We start from the raw sequence: 22063 nt of genomic DNA on the forward strand, positions 1-22063 counted from the left end.
TCAGCAGATAGTTGAACTCGCTAAACACTTGAAATCCATAAATGTCTTTATTGCATGCAGAACACTGTGGCAATACAATAAAAAATGTTGTAGTTTTGATAAAAAAAAAAAAAAAAAAAAAAAGGGGGTGTTTTAGGCGGTCAAAAATTAGTATAAGCTTTCCTAGCCCCAATGTGTGTCTTGTAGGAGGAAGGAAATATTACAGAAGCCCACACACTGGTTTCCACCACATAGCCAAACAGGGAGTTAGAGGAAATTTCACCCAATTGAGGGAATCATCAGAACCATTGGAAGATTTCCCCTCTGAACCTGCTCTGGTGGCAACCCAAAATCTGAGATTTTCTTTCATTTTCACTGTTGGTGATAATAGTAAACAGGACACAGAGAGGGTAAGGCTCGGTTCACACATGGGCGGCACGACTTGCAGGTCGCCTCAGCGAGGCGACCTGCAAACGACTGCCGGGGCGACTTGCGAGACGACTTCTGCATAGAAGTCTATGCAAGTCGCCCCAAGTCGCCCCCTAAATCTCCCTAACGGGGGCACAGACGGCCATAAAAACTCACAGGTGTTCTAATCCCTCTCCACTGTGTAAACGCAGTGGAGTGTAAACGCACTTTGTAACCATTATGAATACTCCATTGCATCCGGAACTAGTAAAAACACTTACCAGCCAGTGACAAGCCCAGCATTTCAGAGGTGACTTCATAAGTGGAGTGAGGCCTGGCGCCATGGCGAGGACTGCGTTGTCTTGTTGACATTTCAACATGAGGAGGGCAGAGAAGTGACTTGATTTAAATGTATAGGACCTAAAAGACAGAGACATCCAGATAAAGCAATAACTAAATAACAGTCAGGGAAAAAATGGTTGAAATTTTAACATTACAACAACTGGCAAGGCAAACTTACACTGCAGTATAAAATAATACACAAGCTGAGTTCATCTCTTTTTTTTTAAATTTTTTACTTATATAAGGACATTAAGCAGTGCTGTACAGCAGGAGAATGCAGAATAGGAACACAAAATGCAATGGTTTAATTACACTGGACTTCTCTAAATGGCTTCTCGTACATGTTAATAGGAATGCAGCACATCAGTTTCCTATAAAAGCTTTATTCAAGTCTTCCACTTGATTTTCTGTGACAGTACTATAGATTATAACCTAAAACTAGACATCCAGTCACACCCATCTTATCTTTCTATTATGAAACCCAGACACAGAGCTCCAGATGATTTCTTACTGATACCGTAATGTAGATGGAGGAAAAATAAGGTCAGCAGGTAGAGGAAATACATTCATCTAAAAACATATCCCGAGTGTTTCTGCTTTTGCAGCCAAACTGGGATAAGCGCCTACTTTTAATTTAATTTGTTAGATGTTCCCATTAAGAAAGCACAACTTAAAAAAAAAAAAAATGCTTGTTACCTTTTTAGGTGCTTTTCACTTGCCTAAAATCCTACCAAGCTCCCCTACTTTGTAATGTTTAGAAGGAGGCTTTGGAGTACTGTTTAACCTCTTTGTGCCAACCACCTCCCGGCCCTTTAAGAGTTCTGAAAGCTGGGAGGCGGGCATTTTGGGTCATTTGACTGCTGTGATTGGCTGTTACAGCGGTCACATGATCTGAAAGCTCCCGATTGCACGTATGCATCAGGAGCTTGTCGCAACCATACTGGGAGTGGAAGCGCACTCCCAGCATGGTAGGTTGCTTTAACAGGGCCGAATACGTTAAGGCCCACCCACTGAGCGGCTGCATATATCTCCCTCCTAGATTGTAAGCTCTAACGAGCTGGGTCCTCTGGTTCCTCCTGTATTGAATTGTATTGCAAATGTACTGTGTGCCCTCATGTTGTGAAGCGCTGCACAAACTGTTGGCACTATATAAATCCTGTATTATTATAATAATAATAATTCTATTATATGCATACGGCCAGCGTCAAGGAGGTAATTAACTCAGTCTGTACTGTGCTGGCAGCTCTTCATTATCAGTTGTAAGTGAGGTGGGATGAGGGAGTCCTTCTTTCTGTGATATTGTATTAGGACAGCAGGGACTCCTTTGCAGTCAGAATACACTGGCCAGTGCAACATCCGATTGCTGCAAGCCACTGATCGAAGGAAGTTTTTCCAACAGGAACATTCGACAGAACCCAATCTAACAATTGGCTTCTGTCTAACCGGGAGGGCTACACACAGATCAGAAATCTGCCGAGCCCTGACCACAATCTGAAATTTGGATGAAAAATACGTTTTTCGAAGCAATCGTACGATAATCAGATCATTAGAACAGAGCTTTCGAGAGCCAATCATGACAGTTCATCCGATATTATCCAAATGGACAAACACGAACATTTTTCTGGTATGATACCAGATCGTACGATTTTTGTTTAATCCGTAGTTGTCGTCCGAAAATACAATACAAATACACTACAACTCATGACATTATTCCCGATTTTTTATTCTGTCGTACAAGAATTTTCGTAACCTCTCCATTTTCGATATACAACTAGCAAAAAAAAAAAAAAAAAACACACACACACGGATGATCTGATGTTCGATTTTTGGATCGTGTGTACGGGTCATAAATCTCTAGTCTGTGTCGGGACAGAGACACTCCTTGTTCAGAAAAGCTTACAAACTGCCATAAGACCTCCTCGGAAACATCCAAATGGTAGGTGAAAAAAAAAGAACACCACATTTTCTCACATTTGGCTGCAAAAGTGGAAACACACTTTCAGGCGGATTGTGACATATACATTTTTATTGGATGATTACAGTGCTATTAATATTTAAGTCAGTTATTACCATGTACCGTATCTCACAAAAGGGAGTACACCCCTCACATGTAAATATTTTATTCTATCTTTTCATGTGACAACACGGAAAAAAATAACACTTTGCTACAATGTAAAGTAGTGAGTGTACAGCTTGTATAACAATGTAAATTTGCTGTCCCCTCAAAATAACTCAACACACAGCCATTAATGTCTAAACCGCTGGAAACAAAAGTGAGTACACCCCTAAGTGAAAATGTCCAAATTGGGCCCAAAGTGTCAATATTTTGTGTGGCCACCATTATTTTCCAGCACTGCCTTAACACTCTTGGGCATGGAGTTCACCAGAGCTTCAGAGGTTGCCACTGGAGTCCTCTTCCACTCCTCCATGACGACATCACGGAGCTGGTGGATGTTAGAGACATAGTGCTACTCTAACTTTCCGTCTGAGGATGCCCCACAGATGCTCAATAGGGTTTAGGTCGGGAGACATGCTTGGCCAGTCCCTCACCTTTATCCTCAGCTTTTTTAGCAAGGCAGCGGTCGTCTTGGAGGTGTGTTTGGGGTCCTTATCACATTGGAATTCTGCCCTGCGGCCCAGTCTCCGAAGGGAGGGGGTCATGCTCTGCTTCAGTATGTCACAGTACATGTTGGTATTCATGGTTCCCTCAATGAACTGTAGATCCCCAGTTCCGACAGGACTCATGCAGCCCCACACAATGGCACCCACCACCATGCTTGATTGTAGGCAAGACACACTTGTCTTTGTACTCCTCACCTGGTTGCTGCCACACACGCTTGACACCATCTGCACCAAATAAGTTTATCTTGGTCTCATCAGACAACAGGACATGGTTCCAGTAATCCATGCCCTTAGTCTTCTTGTCTTCAGCAAACTATTTGCGGGCTTCCTTGTGCATCATCTTTAGAAGAGGCTTACTTCTGGGACAACAGCCATGCAGACCAATTTGATGCAGTGTACGGAGTATGATCTGAGCACCAACAGGCTGACCCCCCACCCCTTCAACCTCTGCAGCAATGCTGGCAGCACTCATACATCTATTTCACAAAGACAACCTCTGGATATGACGCTGAGCATGTGTACTCAACTTCTTTAGTCGACCATGGTGAGGCCTGTTCTGAGTGGAACCTGTCCTTTTTAACCGCTGTATGGTCTTGGCCGCTATGCTGCAGCTCAGTTTCAGGGTCTTGGCAATCTTCTTATAGCCTAGGCCATCTTTATGTAGAGCAACAATTCTTTTTTTTCAGATCCTCTGATAGTTTTTTGCCATGAGGTGCCATGTTGAACTTCCAGTGACCAGTATAAGAGTGTGAGAGCGATAACACTAAATTTAACACACCTGAGACCTTGTAACACTAATGAGTCACATGACACCGGGGAGGGAAAACAGCTAATTGGGCCCAATTTGGACATTTTCACTTAGGGGTGTTCTCACTTTTGTTGCCAGCGGTTTACACATTAATGGCTGTGTGTTGAGTTATTTTGAGGGGACAGCAAATTCACACTGTTATATAAGCTGTACACTCATTACTTTACATTGTAGCAAAGTGTCATTTCCTCAGTGTTGTCACATGAAAAGACAGAATAAAATATTTACAAAAATGTGAGGGGTGTACTCACTTTTGTGAGATACTGTATGTTAATCAGGGCACACTAAAAAAAAAAAAAAAAAAAAAAAAAAGAAGTATGGGAGGCAATGAAGGTCACTTGCAAAACTCTATGACGATTCACCACCAGTAAGGAAGCTTCTTATAATTGCCTTCTAGTAGTTTCTTCGTTTCCTACCTCATGTAAGGGTGGCTACAAACAACCAATTATACCAATTACAAGTGACGCTTCTGCTTTTACATGCGCTAACTGGGTCACTTCTCATCTCCCTGTCCCTGCCTATAAAAAGGATCGCTTCTGGTGTTTAAATGGGTTTGTTATTGCACAGGGAGATTTTACATCCTGCAATTACTCCTGATCTTTTCCTCCATTATGCCTCATAAGAAAGGATCAAGGTACTGCCTGCTGTCACTATCAGGCTCCAAAATGGTCAGACTGCCCTCCCTCTATTATTCACCATGATACAACTTCCTATCTCTAATAACTTTAAGGCTCCATGCACATTAGCTTATTTTTAAGCTCCTAGCAGCTACTCATGAGCCTTTTTTTTCCTGCCCCTAGAAGCACATAGTGTTATCCTATGTGTTCATGCACACTATTGTAGGCTAGAAGCATTTTTTCAAGCTTCAGTTTCTAGGAGCAGAAATTGGAGTGATTTGCCACCAAAAAAAAAAAAAAAAACCAACAGCTGACAGCTCCTACAAAAACTCTTAAAGCGGTTGTATAGTCTTTTTTTTTTACTTTTACCTACAGGTAAGCCTATAATAAGGCTTACCTGTAGGTAAAAAAAATATCTCCTAAACCTTTATGGTTTAGGAGATATTCCCCTTGCTATGCGCCGCTGACTGCAGCGGCGCATGCGCACAGGGGATTCTCGGCTGAAGCCTGGCAGCTGCCGGACCTTGTCGAGTAAGAAATCTCCCGCGCGCATGCGCGGGAGTGATGACATCGCGGCTCCAGCCACTCACAGCGCTGGAACCGCGATACCCGGAAGACACGCCGAGGCAACATGACAGCTCCCTCGGCGTGGACCAGGTAAGATACTGACGCCTCGTTCTAAGGTAAGTATTTCATAATGAGCTAGTATGCGGTGCATACTAGCTCATTATGCCTTTTGCTTTACAGGGTTAAAAAAAAAAAAAAAAAAATTTGCGGATATACAACCGCTTTAAATGCTGCTAAGCACCGGTCTCCAGCGTTTTTTTTTCCCTTAGCGGGTGGCCCGCCCAGCTGCTTGTTAAGGAGTGGACCAGCAAGCTGGCCACTGCGTCCTCAACAGATGATTCATCAGCTGTCAGCAGAGTTCCCCCGCTGACAGCTGAATGCAAACAAAAGAATAGCCAGCAATTATAATTGAAGAGAAGAAAAAAAAAACAAAAACAACAAACACACAGACCCCCCCCCCCAATCCATACCAGAGAATTTTAAGGGGAACCCGACACCAAAATGAAAAAAAAACAAACTGCACGGGTCTGGTATGGATATGGGGGAGGTTAGGGCATGCCATTTCATTTTTTATTCTCTTAAATTTTGGCATGGGGTTCCCCTTACTATGCTAATGTTATATTGCTCTGGTCTAAATGTGTTAAAAAGAAAAAAAAAAAAAAACTGCGGTAATTACTAAGACAGTGAAACTGATTAAATCACTTGTGCAAAATAATGGAAAGCCTGAAAACTTGACCTATTGGTGTGACTTAACCGCTTGCCGACCGCCTCACACAGATATACTGTGGCAGAATGGCACATATGTTGCCCTTTAAGAGGCGGCCTGGGGGCGCGCGCCCATGGCAAGCTCTGTGAGTCGGGTCGCGGGTCCCGCGGACTCGATGTCCGCGGGGATACTCGCAATCATCCCACGGAGAGGAAGAATGGGGAGATGCTAATGTAAACAAGCATCTCCCCGTTCTGCCTAGTGACAATGTCCTGATCTCTACTCCCTGTGATCGGGAGCAGAGAAAAAAAACGCAGAGGTGATCAAATACCACCAAAAGAAAGCTCTATTTGTGTGAAAAAAAGGACGTCAATTTTGTTTGGGAGCCACGTCGAACGACCACGCAATTGTCAGTTAAAGCGACGCAGTGCCGAATCGCAAAAAGTGCTCCGGTCAGGAAGGGGTAAATTCTTCCGGGGCTGAAGTGGTTAAAAACTGGAATTCAGAAATACTGATTTTATATTAGATAAATCTATATATCTATAGATATAGATCTATATGTATAAAAATTTTAAGACCCCTTTCACACTTGTGCGACTTGGGACTACAAAGTCACATAACAAGTCGTTCCCCATGATTTCCAATGGTAACCATTCATATATGTGTGACTTCAAGCCGTGCCGACTTCAAAGTAGTCCTTGTACTACTTTGGTCCGACTTTCATGTGACTTGAGGTCCATAGACCTAAAGTTTACATAGGCATTCCCTGAAATTGCGGCAAAAATCAAAGCAAAATCGTGGTAAAAATCACACAACTTTTAAGTCACGGCAGTGTGAATTGGGCCTAATACCTAGAACACACCATCAGGAAATCGTACGAAAAATATCGCTTTCGAATCGATTGGACAATAATCGGATCGTTGGTACAGAGCTTTCAAGAGCCAATCAGGACAGTTCATTCGATATCATTTGATCGGATATGCAGGAAAAAAAAAAATTTCGTACGATGCCAGAACGTACGATTTTCATTTAACCAGTACAGCCGTCGTCTGAAAATGCAATACAAATGCATTACAACATATGACATCACTTCTGAATTTGTATTCTGTCGTATAAGAATTTTCGTAGCTTTGGTAAACTGTTCAGATTCGATCTGGGATTAGCATGCAAAAAAAAAAAAAAAAAACGGATGATCATTCGTCCGATAATCTCATCGCGTGTACCAAGCATAAAAAAAAAAATGTTTTTTTGTACTGTCACCAATCAGTGTCCCTGATCACCGCCACCCCGTTATATGATGATATGACGAGATGCAGTACTGCACTGGTGACAGTATGTAAAAAAAAAAAAAAAAATTATCTTGGATTTTCCAAAAATCTATGACAAAAAAATGACAACTTCAAAAAAACTCACCATGCCGCTTACTAAACACCTTTGACTGTCTACTTTTCAAAAAAGTGGTCATTTGGGGGGATAGCTGTACTGTCCTGACATTTTTGGGCCTCAAGAAATGAGTTTGTGGACTACAGACTAAATAATATAAATAGATTTGGGTTCTTTTCACCAAAGAAGTATAGCAGAATATATTTTGGCCTAAACTTACAAAGAAAGATTATTTATTTGCAAAATTTTATAACAGAAACAAAAGAAAAACTTGTTTGTTTTTTTTTAATAAAACATTTTGGGCTTTTTTCATTTATTTAGCAAAAAATAAAAAGCCCAGGGGTGATTAAATACCACCAAAGAAAGCTTTTTTTTGTGTGAACAAAATGATTAAAATGTAGTTTGGGTACAGTGTTGCAAGACGGCGCAATTGTCATTCAAAGTGTGACTGAAAGTTGAAAATTGGCCTGGACAGGAAGAGGGTAAAAGTGCCCGGCATTGAAGTGGTTAAAACACACCCTCACTGATCTCTGCAGATGCAGGCAGAGTGCTCATAGAGAAATCACTGAAATTGTTCAGTCAGTGACAATTCCCTTTGCAAATCAGCTTTCCCTGCTCCTCCTCCCACACATGCATTGTGTTTACCAGCCTTTCTCAACCTATTTACCCCAGAGAAACCTTTGCAATAATTTTTGGAACTAGGGGAACCCAGCTCAACAAATAAAAATGATCAAGCGTTACTGAGAAAAACGCACCTTACATTGATGGGCAGTGGAAAGTATGCCCCTCCTACAGCGGGTGGTTGGAATGTCACGCTTACAGACAGCTAAAAAGAAAAATTGGTACATGCCACTGGATCTTCCAAGTGGCAAAAAAGAGCTATCCTGGGGCCATCAAATAGGACATCAATTAGCCACAGCTCAGAGAATCTTTGACAAGCTCTGAAGGAACCCGAGAGTTCCATGGAACCCTGGCTGACAATGGCTGCATTCCGGTTAGAAGGCTTCCAAGTTACTGCTGGGAGGGGGAGCTAAGCTAATAAGAGAACAGCTTGAAAGACATTAGTGCTTCTGCTGAAAACTTTGAGGATAAACTTCACCAAAGTGCCTGAAGTACCAGAGGTTAGGCTTTCTTCAAAACTATTTCACTGTCTATTAAAAATACCGTATGTAACTATCTGAATGTTTATAGCATGAGCACAGTTCTACTTTGAATAGAAAATGAACAATACTACTTAGGTATCAAATATTTTATAACAAACAGCGCCATCAGAAAGCTCATGCGCAGGTAGCTTTTATTTACAGCAAACTCAAGCCCCCCTGACAGCCACCATAGGTACTCACTGTGCTCATCTTGCACCCGTTTCAGAAAAGTGTGACTTTTCCTTCTTGTAGCCGATCATTTAGCGTAACTGAAAAACACAAAGACAAGCATGTATGAATGAATATTAAAGGAAACCCATATACCACAAAACAGGCAAAATATTACAGAACATTGCATTGTTTTCTTTTTTTGTAGGCCATATTCTGTACATGTGAACCACTGTTTGAAAGGAAAAAAAAAAAAAAACATTAAGGCCCGTTTCACACGTGCGGACAGTATGTCCACATTTCATCCATCCGTTTTTGGATGAAATACGGACATACATGCATCTCTATGGGATAGTGGGTGTCAGCGGATGAACATCCGCTGACACCCGATATCATCCGTCCCTGTTATGGTCCGATTCTGCAGATGGAGGAAAATCCTATTTTTCTATCCGTCTGCACAGCGGATCCAATGAACACGGACAGACGGTCCTTGTTCATCCGATCCCCCCATAGGGGAGAGCGGAGATCTGACAGGGCGGTCCCTGCACAGTGTGCAGGGACCGCCCTGTCATTCGCCGGCTCAGCAGGGATCAACGGAGCAATCCCCGCTGAGCAAGCAGATGTTCACGGGGCGGATCATCACGGATCCGTCATGTGTGAAAGGACCCTTACAGAATCTCACAAAAGTGAGTACACACCTCACATTTTTGTAAATCTTTTTTTGTATGTGACAACACTGAAGAAATGACACTTTGCTACAATGTAAAGTAGTGAGTGTACAGCTTGTATACCAGTGTAAATTTGCTGTCCCCTCAAAATAACTCAACACACAGCAATTAATGTCTAAACCGCTGGTAACAAAAGTGAAAATGTCCAAATTGGGCAAAAAGTGTCAATATTTTGTGTGGCCAACAATATTTTACAGTACTGCCTTAACCCTCTTGGACACAGAGTTCACCAGAACTTCACAGGTTGTCACTGGAGTCCTCTTCCACTCCTCCATGACAACATCACAGGGCTGGTGGATGTTAGAGACCTTGCAGTCCTCCACCTTCCGTTTGAGAATGCTCCACAGATGCTCAATAGGGTTTAGGTCTGGAGACATGCTTGGCCAGTCCATCAACTTTAGCAAGTCAATGGTCGTCTTAGAGGTTGGTTTGGGGGTCGTTATGTTGGAATACTGTCCTGCGGTCCAGTCTCCAAAGGGAGGGGATCATGCTCTGCTTCAGTATGTCACAGTACATGTTGGCATTTATGGTTCCCTCAATGAATTGTAGCTCCCCAGTGCCGGCAGCACTTATACAGCCCCAGACCATGACACTCCCATCACCATGCTTGACTGTAAGCAAGACACACTTGTCTTTGTACTCCTCACCTGGTTGCCGCCACACATGCTTGACACCATCTGAACGAAATAAGTTTGGTCATAGTTCAGGTAATCCATGTCCTTAGTCTGCTTGTCTTCAGCAAACGGTTTGTGGACTTTCTCGTGCATCATCTTTAGAAGAGGCTTCCTTCTGGGACAACAGCCATGCAGACCAATTTGATGCAGTGTGCGGCGTATGGTCTGAGCATTGACAGGCTGACCCCCACCCTTTCAACATCTGCAGCAATGCTGGCAGCACTCATACGTCTATTTCCCAAAGACAACCTCTGGATATGATGCTGAGCACGTGCACTCAACTTCTTTAGTCGACCATGGTGAGGCCTGTTCTGAGTGGAACCTGTCCTGTTAAACCGCTGTATGGTCTTGGCCATCGTGCTGCAGCTCAGTTTTAGGGTCTTGGCAATCTCCTTACAGCCTAGGCCATCTTTTCGTAGAGCAACAATTATTTTTTTCAGATCCTCAGAGAGTTCTTTGCCATGAGGTGCCATGTTGAACTTTCAGTGACCAGTATGAGAGAGTGAGAGCGATAACACCAAATTTAACACACCTGCTCCCCATTCACACCTGAGACCTTGTAACACTAATGAATCACATGACACGGGAGAGGGAAAACGGCTAATTGGGCCCAATTTGGACATTTTCACTTAGGGGTGTACTCACTTTTGTTGCCAGCAGTTTAGACATTAATGGCTGTGTGTTGAGTTATTTTGAGGTGACAGCAAATTTACACTGTTATACAGTGGGGCAAAAAAGTATTTAGTCAGCCACCAATTGTGCAAGTTCTCCCACTTAAAAAGATGAGAGAAGCCTGTAATTGTCATCATAGGTATACCTCAACTATGAGAGACAAAATGTGGAAACAAATCCAGACAATCACATTGTCTGATATTTGAAAGAATTTATTTGCAAATTATGGTGGAAAATAAGTATTTGGTCAATATCAAAAGTTCATCTCAATACTTTGTTATATATCCTTTGTTGGCAATGACAGAGGTCAAACGTTTTCTGTAAGTCTTCACAAGGTTGTCACACACTGTTGCTGGTATGTTGGCCCATTCCTCCATGCAGATCTCCTCTAGAGCAGTGATGTTTTGGGGCTGTCTCTGGGCAACACAGACTTTCAACTCCCTCCAAAGGTTTTCTATGGGGTTGAGATCTGGAGACTGGCTAGGCCACTCCAGGACCTTGAAATGCTTCTTACGAAGCCACTCCTTCATTGCCCGGGTGGTGTTTGGGATCACTGTCATGCTGAAAGACCCAGCCATGTTTCATCTTCAATGTCCTTGCTGATGGGAGGAAGTTTGCACTCAAAATCTCACGATACATGGCCCCATTCATTCTTTCATGTACACAGATCAGTCGTCCTGTTCCCTTTGCATAGAAACAGCCCCAAAGCATGATGTTGCCACCCCCATGCTTCACAGTAGGTATGGTGTTCTTTGGTTGCAACTCGGCATTCTCTCTCCTCCAAACACGACGAGTTGTGTTTCTATCAAACAGTTCTACTTTGGTTTCATCTGACCATATGACATTCTCCCAATCTGCTTCTGGATCATCCAAATGCTCTCTAGCAAACCTCAGCTGGGCCTGGACATGTACTGGCTTAAGCAGGGGGACACTTCTGGCACTGCATGATCTGAGTCCCTGGCAACGTAGTGCGTTACTGATGGTAGCCTTTGTTACGTTGGTCCCAGATCTCTGCAGGTCATTCACTAGGTCCTCCCGTGTGGTTCTGGGATTTTTGCTCACCGTTCTTGTGATCATTTTGACCCCACGGTGTGAGATCTTGCGTGGAGCCCCAGATCAATGGAGACTATCAGTGGTCTTGTATGTGTTCCATTTTCTAAGTATTGCTCCCACAGTTGATTTCTTCACACCAAGCTGCTTGCTTATTGCAGATTCAGTCTTCCCAGCCTGGTGCAGGTCTACAATTTTGTTTCTGGTGTCCTTCGACAGCTCTTTGGTCTTCACCATAGTGGAGTTTGGAATGTGACTGTTTGAGGTTGTGGACAGGTGTCTTTTATACTGATACGAAGTTCAAACAGGTGCCATTAATACAGGTAATGAGTGGAGGACAGAGGAGCCTCTTAAAGAAGAAGATACAGGTCTGAGAGCCAGAAATCTTGCTTGTTTGTAGGTGACCAAATACTTATTTTCCACCATAATGTGCAAATAAATTCTTTCAAAAATCAGACAATGTGATTGTCTGGATTTGTTTCCACATTTTGTCTCTCATAGTTGAGGTATACCTATGATGACAATTACAGGCCTCTCTCATCTTTTTAAGTGGGAGAACTTGCACAATTGGTGGCTGACTAAATACTTTTTTGCCCCACTGTACAAGCTGTACACTCACTACTTTACAGTGTAGCAAAGTGTCATTTCTTCAGTGTTGTCACATGAAAAGATAGAATAAAATTATTACAAAAATGTGAGGGTGTACTCAATTTTGTGAGATACTGTATAATAGTTTGCAAAACCCTGTAAAGTTAGAACCACAGCTAGCTATACCAATCACTTCAATGTTTTTACAGGCAGATTACACATCTAGAAGGTTTAGAACTCACATTCTAGCAGCTATCTGGGCTATATTTAGTTGTTCTACATTTTCATAGCAGTGGATAGAAAGTCCCTACAAACATAACAAATTATCTATTTGCTGAAAGGAGCATGGCAGACACACCTTTATAACAAAGCAGATTAAACAACAGACCTGCTTATTTCAATGATCAGACCATCAATTCCAAATCAAGTGCACAACTGAGAATGTAGAGGTAAAAATCTAAGAACCTTATCTCACAAGCATACATATACTAGGGCCAGATTACACTGGAGACATTAAACCTTCCAGCATGTCAATGGTGTGTTGGAGGAAACCAGAGTACCTGGAGGAAAATGCTTGCAGACACAAGGAGAACATGCAAACTCCATGCAGATAGTGTTCTGGCTGGGATATGAACTGAGGACTTCAGTTCTGTATAGCAAAAGTGATCACCACTAAGTGACTCGCTCAATATTTGCATATGGATGAACAAGCCCCATGCCACCAGGTGACAGTGCTCAGGCCTAGCAAATGGTCCTTCAGGCACCAAACGCTGCATATTGGGAGCCAAGTGGTACCTCAAAACACTAAAAGCTGTAGGTAGTTTAAAAATCCTGTACTTGAAACTGTCAACACACATCATACAGATGTTCAATGTGTGCCGGTAGAATTGTTAGTAAATGTGAGTCATGAACATTCACTATGCCTAGGACAACTAAGACTTTATTTGGCACATATCTTTCACACTACTGAATCAGACCTATTTATAAACCTAAATGTCTTCTTTCTTCCACAAGTGTTACTTCATTTATATTTAACAGTACTGTAATAGAAATGAGTAGTGTTGTCTTGCTGCCTCTACACTGCTTGTGCTGAATAAAAAAGTGTGAAAAGAGCAGAAATATTCATGCAAATCACATTTTACAAATGGAAATTCAATGTAATATGGGTAGAAATAGGCAGCTTCCAAAAAAAAAAAAAAAAAAAAAAAAAAAAAAAAATCTAAAAGCAGACTGTAATCTTATATGGACAGCCTATACACTGCGTTTAACCACTTCAGCCCTGGACCATTTGGCTGCCAAATGACCGGACCACTTTTTGCGATTCAACACTGCGTCGCTTTAACTGACAATTGCGCAGTTGTGCAACGTTGCTCCCAAACAAAACTGACATCCTTTTTTTCCCACAAATAGAGCTTTCTTTTGGTGGTATTTGATCAGCTCTGCGGTTTTAATTTTTTGCACTATAAACAAAAATAGAACGACAATTTTGAAAAAAAGCAATATTTTGTACTTTTTGCTATAATAAATATCCCAATATTTTTTTTAAAAAAAGCAAATTTTTCCTCAGTTTAGGCCGATACGTATTCTTCTACATATTTTTGGTAAAAAAAAAAAATTTTAAAAATCACAAGAAGCATATATTGATTGGTTTGCACAAAAGTTATAGCATCTACAAAACAGGGGATAGTTTTATGGCATTTTTACTTTTTTTTTTTACTAATAATGGCGGCGATCTGAAATTTTTATCATGACTGCGACTTTATGGGGGACACATCATACACTTTTGACACATTTGTGGGACCACTGTCATTTATACAGCGATCAGTGCTATAAAAATGCACTGATTACTGTAAAAATGACACTGGCAGTGAAGGGGTTAACCACTAGGGGGCACTGAAGGGGTTAAGTGTGTCCTAGGGAGTGATTGTACTGTAAGGGGGAGGAGCTACCAGTGACACATCAGCGATCACTGTTCCCGATTACAGGGAACAGTAGATCCCTGACATGTCATTAGGCAGAACAGGGAAATGCCTTGTTTACAAAGGCACCCCCCTGTTCTGCCTTTGCGAACTGCAATTGCGGGCCACCCAGGAACATCGAGTTCCCAGGACCCACGGGTGCACTCACGAGGCACTCGGCGGGCTCGCGGAAGTCTGCTGGGCGGCAAATTTAAAGGGACGTACAGGTACGCCCATTTGCCTGCTCGTGCCATTCTGCCGACGTATATCGGCGTGCGGTGGTCGGCAAGTGGTTAACCTAAGGGGTGGGTGGGTAGAAACATACTACAGATACCTTCACTTTTGGCTTATCAGAGGAAACCAGGAAATTCAGTTACTCCAACCAGCCTGGTCTTTCTAAAAATAAATAAATAAATCGCACTAGATTATCACTTATGCCCCGTACACACGGTCGGATTTTCCGACGGAAAATGTGTGATAGGAGCGTGTTATCGGAAATTCCGACCGTGTGTAGGCTCCATCACACATTTTCCATCGGATTTTCCGACACACAAAGTTTGAGCGCAGGCTATAAAATTTTCCGACAACAAAATCCGTTGTCGGAATTTCCGATCGTGTGTACACAAATCCGACGCACAAAGTGCCACGCATGCTCAGAATAAATAAAGAGATGAAAGCTATTGGCTACTGCCCCGTTTATAGTCCCGACGTACGTGTTTTACGTCACTGCGTTCAGAATGATCAGATTTTCCGACAATAAATTTTCATAAATAGGGTTGTAGTTTTTCTAATATTTTAATTAGCATAATATACCTATAGGCATGGATCACACTTGTGCAGGTGGTTCCCGCAACCACCCACAAAACACAAGAGATGCGTGCGGGTACCATTAATCCTAATGCCACCTGCATGCACTTGAAATGGCAGCAGCTGCTCCCTTCACTGGGAAACGCACTACACTTGGGGTTTTCCCTGCAGGCTACGATTTAAGAAAATGGAGCAGGGACCTTTCTTTTTTTTTTTTTTCCCCATCAACACACTGACAGAAACTAACACTTCACACCCAAAACATAAGGGAAGCAATCAAATATATACAGACCAGTGTAGTTATACTTTAATTTTATTTTAAACTACAGCCACGTCCATTTTGGCGCACGGATGTTGTGGAATCTGATGGGGGAGGGGGGGTACGCCAATGAGACGAATAATTTTACCACCATTGTCCAGGTGTTACTTATTTTTCTAGTGCATTGGCTAGATTCTGTCGCATGATAAGAGGAGCTACTCGGGGCGGTTGGATAAAGGAGGCTTTGGTTTTCTAGGCCTTGTGAATTGCTGAAGGACATTTGTTATCTGTGTTGCTAGTCTGTTGTTGAAGGAAGCATACCGGGTTCAAACATTTTTTTCGGTTCTATCTTTATAATTGTAGGTGCTGCTGGTAGGGTTTTCTGAATGGGCGTCTCTCAGTAGCGGATTTACATATACTTTCTCACTTTATTCATCCTCTGTTTATACATAGAATCCATCTGGGCCTTACAAGCTATACTCTTTTTTTGGGGTTTTGGATCTTTGCTGTCTATGCCTCTAGGCATAACCCCATCCTATATATCTCCTTGACAAAATATGGAACTATATTATTATTTTGTCGTCGACAGGTCTCCTGTGAAGGTTTACATAGTGATTTTTTGATCTTTGTCTTTTATATTAAGATCTTTAGCCTGGAATATACACATTTATCAAGGACGTTCCTTTTTGTGGATATGCCATTACCTTTTGGCGACTGTGAATACTATCCTTAGGCCCTTTTTTGGACTTTCCAGTCTTGGATAAATACACAGACCCTCATACATACATAGCTACTCCTATTGAAGTTTAATGTTTATTATGTATATATTATAGGTTTGGTGGCTTCTCATTGGCATCTTTTGTGAACACCTAATAATAATCCATATTCCCAATGCGCACGTTCCTGAAGAAAGCTCCAGAGTACTGAGTGCTGTAGCAACCACCAGCTGGAGACTGGATCATTAAAGCCACAATGAAGATATTTGCCAGTACACCACAGATCCTCAAGTTGAGTCCAAATGTTTTTTGTTTTTTTGAAGCACGATCCCATCACAAACAAGAGAGTGCAACGTTTCAGAGTCATGCAGGACCCTTCGTCAGGCATGACTGGCTTTCTCCTGGCCCTTTGTTCATTAGCATCTTCCTGTTGAGAAACTGTGTGTTTTCTATATTTGGGGTTTTATCCAACAGGTAAAAAGACTTACAGATGGGCAATGATGCTATTAGATGTGTATATTGGTTATTAAACCATGTGTTATAATCTTCTCTAGTACTGATCCACATACTCCTGATGAAGTTACGCCAATTATCAAAATGTGTTGAGCTACAGTGCGACATTATTCTCTGTATGATGGATGTAGATAAACAACCTTGTTACCCATATGGCATGGCATTAATTTGTGTTTTTAACTTCAAAGTACCCTCTCCACCACTCTGCCTTGGCAAGTACACAAAAAAAAATTGTAAAAAGAAAGATTTTGGGCTGGTGTCTACAGGCTTTTTTTTCGCGTCAAGCAGGTTGCATTCCGATACAAGTGTATGGGTATTCAAAACTCACTAGAAGCAGGTCAAATGCACCTGCCAATAAAAAGGAACTTAAACTGATGCCATCAACTCAAGCCCAACTTATATCTAACCAAACCAAATGAAGCTGATTACAGAAGATAATACCCTCCTTCTCCTGGCCATTTACAAAACGAAGCCTAAGTCTGTGTGATTCTAAATGGCCAGGAGGAGAAGGAGACATGACTATAGAGCTGGGGGTCTATAAGGCCTGCAGTACTTACTGTACATCAGAGTGGGCCAGAAGTACAACGGGAACTGTACTTTCCCCGGTGGGGTGGCTTTTTCAGGAAGGGAATACAGAGCTACTTGAACGCTTGTAAGTGTTTTGTGCCTAGGATTTGGGCACTTATATTACCTATTTAGCTATACATTCAAATGTAATGTTGTACAACAGGTCTGACCAGTGTCTGAGAGTAAGTGTTTGTACTTCAAAATTCTCAAATAAACCCTTTACTCTGTACGGCACATTTTTTTACTCAATAAGCAAGTTCCTTTTAGCATAGCTCATGGCCCTTGCATGTATTCTGAGAGACAATGTAAACAGTGAAATTATGAAAAAGGCATGCAGATTCACTGACAGATTTGCATTTAGCTGACCTTAAAGTAATAATAAACACACACACTGTTTAATTTATATTGTCCCTTCTATTTTTAGATGTGGATGATGGCACTGTCATTTTTTTTTTAATTAAAATAAACAAACACACATCTAAGTACCTTTTCCCTAATCCATATACAGCTGTCACATGACCCAGATCTTTCACAAACTGTCTGCAGGGAAACATAAGCAGGAGGAGCTTCTAGTCCTCCCACTGCTGGTCACATGTTCAAAAAAATAAAAACAAAACAGCCTTTGGAATACAGAGTAAAAATAATTCAAATCAATAAATGGTATTAAATTGTCATACAAATATAGATTTAAAATCATATCTTTATTATTTATTGGCAAAAACATGGCGTGGGTGGATTTCTGCTGTGTCACGCCCCTTCAGCCCATGGCTACTTTCACATTGATCCGCTGCAGGCATCTCTAATGGGCACTGATGAGGTGGCACTAATAAGCAGCACTGATAGGCGGCACTGATTGGCATCTCTAATGGGCACAGGTGGGCATCCCTGGTGGGTCTGCACTGATAATCAATGCGCTGATTATTGGCGTAGACTAGACCCCCGCCCCCCATCAGGAGAGCCGCTGAACGGCTCTCCTCTATCCATGCCTTATCAGTGCGAATAGAGGAAAAGCCGATAAACTGCACTTCCTGGTTGCGATGTGACAGTTGTGATTGGACACAGCTGATCACATGGTAAAGAGCCTACATCATATGTTCTTTACCAAGATCGGAGATGTGGTGTGTCAGAGAGACACACCACACCACCGATGGGCACGCCTGAGCGGCTTATCCTGCTGGACATCATATGACACCCAGTCAGGATAACGTAACCACTTTGCGGCCGCCATTCTGCTATATGACGGGTGGGAAGTGGTTAAAAACCGCACCAAAAACGCATCACTAGAGCTGCACGATTCTGGCTAAATGAGAATCACAATTTTTTTGATTAGAATAAAGATCATGATTCTCTCACGATTCTTGCGGCTTAACATCATTTTTCACATAATACAAAAAAAATTGGGCTAACTTTACGGTTTAGTTTTTTTATAATTCATTACATAACTGCATTTTTCCCTCAAAAATTGCGTTTGAAAGACTACTGCACAAATACAGTGCGACATAAAATATTGCAACAACTGCCATTTTATTCTCTATGCTAAAATTATATATATATATATATATATATATATATATATATATATATATATATATATATATATATATATATATATATATATATATATATATATATATATATATATATATATATATATATATATATATATATATATATCTTGGGGGTTCCAGGTAATTTTCTGGCAGATTTTAACTTGTAAGCAACAAAATGTTAGAAAAAGGTTTATAGTCTTTAAGGCCCCTTTCACACTGGAGCGGTTTTCAGGCGGTATTGCGCTAAAAATACCGCCTGAAAAACGCCCCTAAACAGCCTCCGCTGTTTGTTCAGTGTAAAAGCCCAAGGGCTTTCACACTGAAGCGGTGCGCTCGCAGGAAGGTAAAAAAAGCCCTGCGAGCCGCTTCTTTGGAGCGGGGAAGGAGCGGTGTATTCACCGCTCCTAAACCGCTCCTGCCCATTGAAATCAATGGGACAGCGCGGCTATACCGCGGTAATACCGCGGCTATAGCCGCGATGTACGAGCGGATACAACCCTTTTTCGGCCGCCAGCGGGGGTTAAAACCGAACCGCTAGCGGCCGAATACCGCTGCAGGAACGACGGTACAGCAGCGCTAAAAATAGCGCTGTTGTACCGCCGACGCCCCCACCGCCCCAGTGTGAAAGAGGCCTAAGTGGTTAAACTGACCTCATCTACAGCAGTGGTTCTCAACCTTCCTAGTGCCGTGACCCCTTGATAACATTTCCCAAGTTGTGGGGACCCCTAACAGTAAAATTATTTTTGCTGGTCGCGTTTGCTGGCACAGTGGCGGCGTTTGCTGGCACAGTGGCAACAATTGATGGGCACAGTGGCTGCACAGTGGGACGTTTGCTGGCACAGTGGCAACAATTAAAGGGCACAGTGGCTGCGTTTGATGGCACAGGTGGCAACGTTTGCTGGCACCATGGCGACAATTTATGGGCACAGTGGCTGCGTTTGGCACAGTGGCAACAATTAAAGGGGTCAGTGGCTGCATTTGATGGCACAGTAGCTGCGTTTGATGGCACAGTGGCAACGTTTGCTGGCACAGTGGCAACGTTTGCTGGCACAGTGGCGACAATTGATGGGCACAGTGGCTGCCCTTGGCACAGTGGCAACAATTAAAGGGCACAGTGGCGGCATTTGCTGGCACAGTGGCGACAATTGTTGGGCACAGTGGCTGTGTTTGATGGCACAGTGGCGACAATTGATGGGCACAGTGGCGACGTTTGCTGGCACAGTGGCGACAATTAATGGGCACAGTGGCTGCGTTTGGCACAGTGGCAACAATTAAAGGGCACAGTTCCTGCGTTTGATGGCACAGTGGAAGCGTTTGCTGGCACAGTGGCGACAATTGATGGGCACAGTGGCTGCATTTGATGGCACAGTGGCGGCGTTTGCTGGCACAGTGGCGGCGTTTGCTGGCACAGTGGCGACAATTGATGGGCACAATGGCGGCGTTTGCTGGCACAGTGGCGACAATTGATGGGCACAGTGGCGACAATTGATGGCACAGTTGCAGCGTTTTAATGGGGGTTTTATTCTGATTGTTTCAGTTTGTTTGCGCCCCCACCACTGATTTATATATAAACGTTGCGGTTGATTCCTCAAAAGTGGTTATTCCGTGCCAGTGCTAGATACACAAAGTGTATAGCTTCCAAACATGTATCTAGCACTGGCACGGAATAACTACTTTTGAGGAACCAACTGGGACGTATATATATATATATTATATATATATATATATATATATATATATATATATATATATATATATATATATATATATATATATATATATATATATATATGAACACCTGTGACTTCTGGTAAGTCAGACACACAGGAAAAGCTGACAAGACAACATTTTTTTTATTATGGAGATATATATATATATATATATCTCCATAATAAAAAAAATGTTGTCTTGTCAGCTTTTCCTGTGTGTCTGACTTACCAGAAGTCACAGGTGTTCTTCTTCTTCAGCAAGTTTCGTTGCCTCCCTCTTGGTACACTCGTCCGCAGCAAGCGGATTTCGGTGGGTGTACAAAGATGTCCACTTGCCGACTTCTAAGTCTAAGCCTTACTGCGGACGAGAGTACCAAGATGGCGGCGACGGAACGTCACTTCCGTGTAGTCCCTCCTCTCCAGGAAGTGACATCTCGCTGGCCGAGACGGACGGACTCAGGCAGTAACTTCGGGTCTGTCTCGGCCAGCATTCGCGACCCCCTGGAGAATGGGCAATCGACCCCCCAGGGGGTCGCGACCCCCAGGTTGAGAACCGCTGATCTACAGAGATAAGTTCATTCCTTTGATCTAAGAAGGAAATGGTTACAATGTTTCTCTTTACCTCCATGTTGAGATAAACTTGGCAGGCTGCCTGGATTTTTAATTTTTTTTTTATCAGCTATCAAAAGTAAGCAGAGAACCATCTGCACTTACATAGAATCGGAAATGCGTTTTTAAGATCGGGAAGGAGTAGAATCGCGATTTCGAATCTTTAACGATTAATCGTGTAGCTCTACGTATCACGGGTGCGTATTTGTTGCATTTTCACATGCTTTCAATAGGAAGGTGTGTTTATTTTTTTAACTCCCCAAACATGCTACAAAAATGTTGCAAGCAGTATTTTTTTCGCCGCAACGGAAGCGCGCTGCCCAAGTGAGAACACATTCATTGATTTTAAAGCGGGGGTTCACCCACACCGCCAAAAAAAAAAGAATATTAAAAGCCAGCAGCTACAAATACTGCAGCTGCTGACTTTTAATACATGGCCACTTACCTGTCCCAGGGTCCAGCGATGTCGGCAGGGGACGCCGAGAACCGCTCGGTTCTCGGCAGCTGCCGCCGCCATCCTAGGTGAGGGAATCAGGAAGTGAAGCGTTGCGGCTTCACTTCCCGGTTCTCTACTGCGCATGCGCGAGTCGCGCTGCGCGTCCCAAGTGGTCCCCGCTCTCTCCTGGGAGCTGTGTGTTCCCAGCAGACAGCACGGTGGGGACGGGAAGAGTCTATGCCGGAAGTGGGTGCAAATACCTGTCTTAGACAGGTATCTGCACCCCCCTCCCCCCTGAAAGGTGCCAAATGTGACACCGGAGGGGGGAGGGTTCCGAAAAGCGGAAGTTCCATTTTTGTGTAGAACTCCGCTTTAAAGGGATGCATTTTTCTTGAGCTTTTTTTTAAACGCAAAATCGCTTGAAAAATTCCTCAGTGTAAAAGCAGTCTAAGCCCAGGTTCACACTGAGCTGTGGGAATGAAGTC

The 22063-nt window shown here is 42.7% G+C and overlaps 1 protein-coding gene across 10 annotated transcripts in view; it reads right to left on the reverse strand.

Moving 5' to 3' along the window:
• The window catches only part of INPP4A (inositol polyphosphate-4-phosphatase type I A), a 192851-nt gene that overhangs the window by 125606 nt on the left and 45182 nt on the right, over positions 1 to 22063 (reverse strand). For all 10 annotated transcript variants that reach the window (XM_073614663.1, XM_073614662.1, XM_073614665.1 and 7 more), the window contains exons 2-3: positions 8776 to 8843; positions 669 to 807 (exon numbers count right to left, since the gene is read on the reverse strand). In XM_073614663.1, the coding sequence (XP_073470764.1) occupies positions 669 to 759 (91 nt within the window). In that variant the 5' untranslated portion in view covers positions 760 to 807; positions 8776 to 8843. The remainder of the gene's footprint in view (positions 1 to 668; positions 808 to 8775; positions 8844 to 22063) is intronic.

This window comes from Aquarana catesbeiana, linkage group LG02, assembly GCF_042186555.1.
Source record: "Aquarana catesbeiana isolate 2022-GZ linkage group LG02, ASM4218655v1, whole genome shotgun sequence".
Classification (NCBI taxonomy): domain Eukaryota; kingdom Metazoa; phylum Chordata; class Amphibia; order Anura; family Ranidae; genus Aquarana; species Aquarana catesbeiana.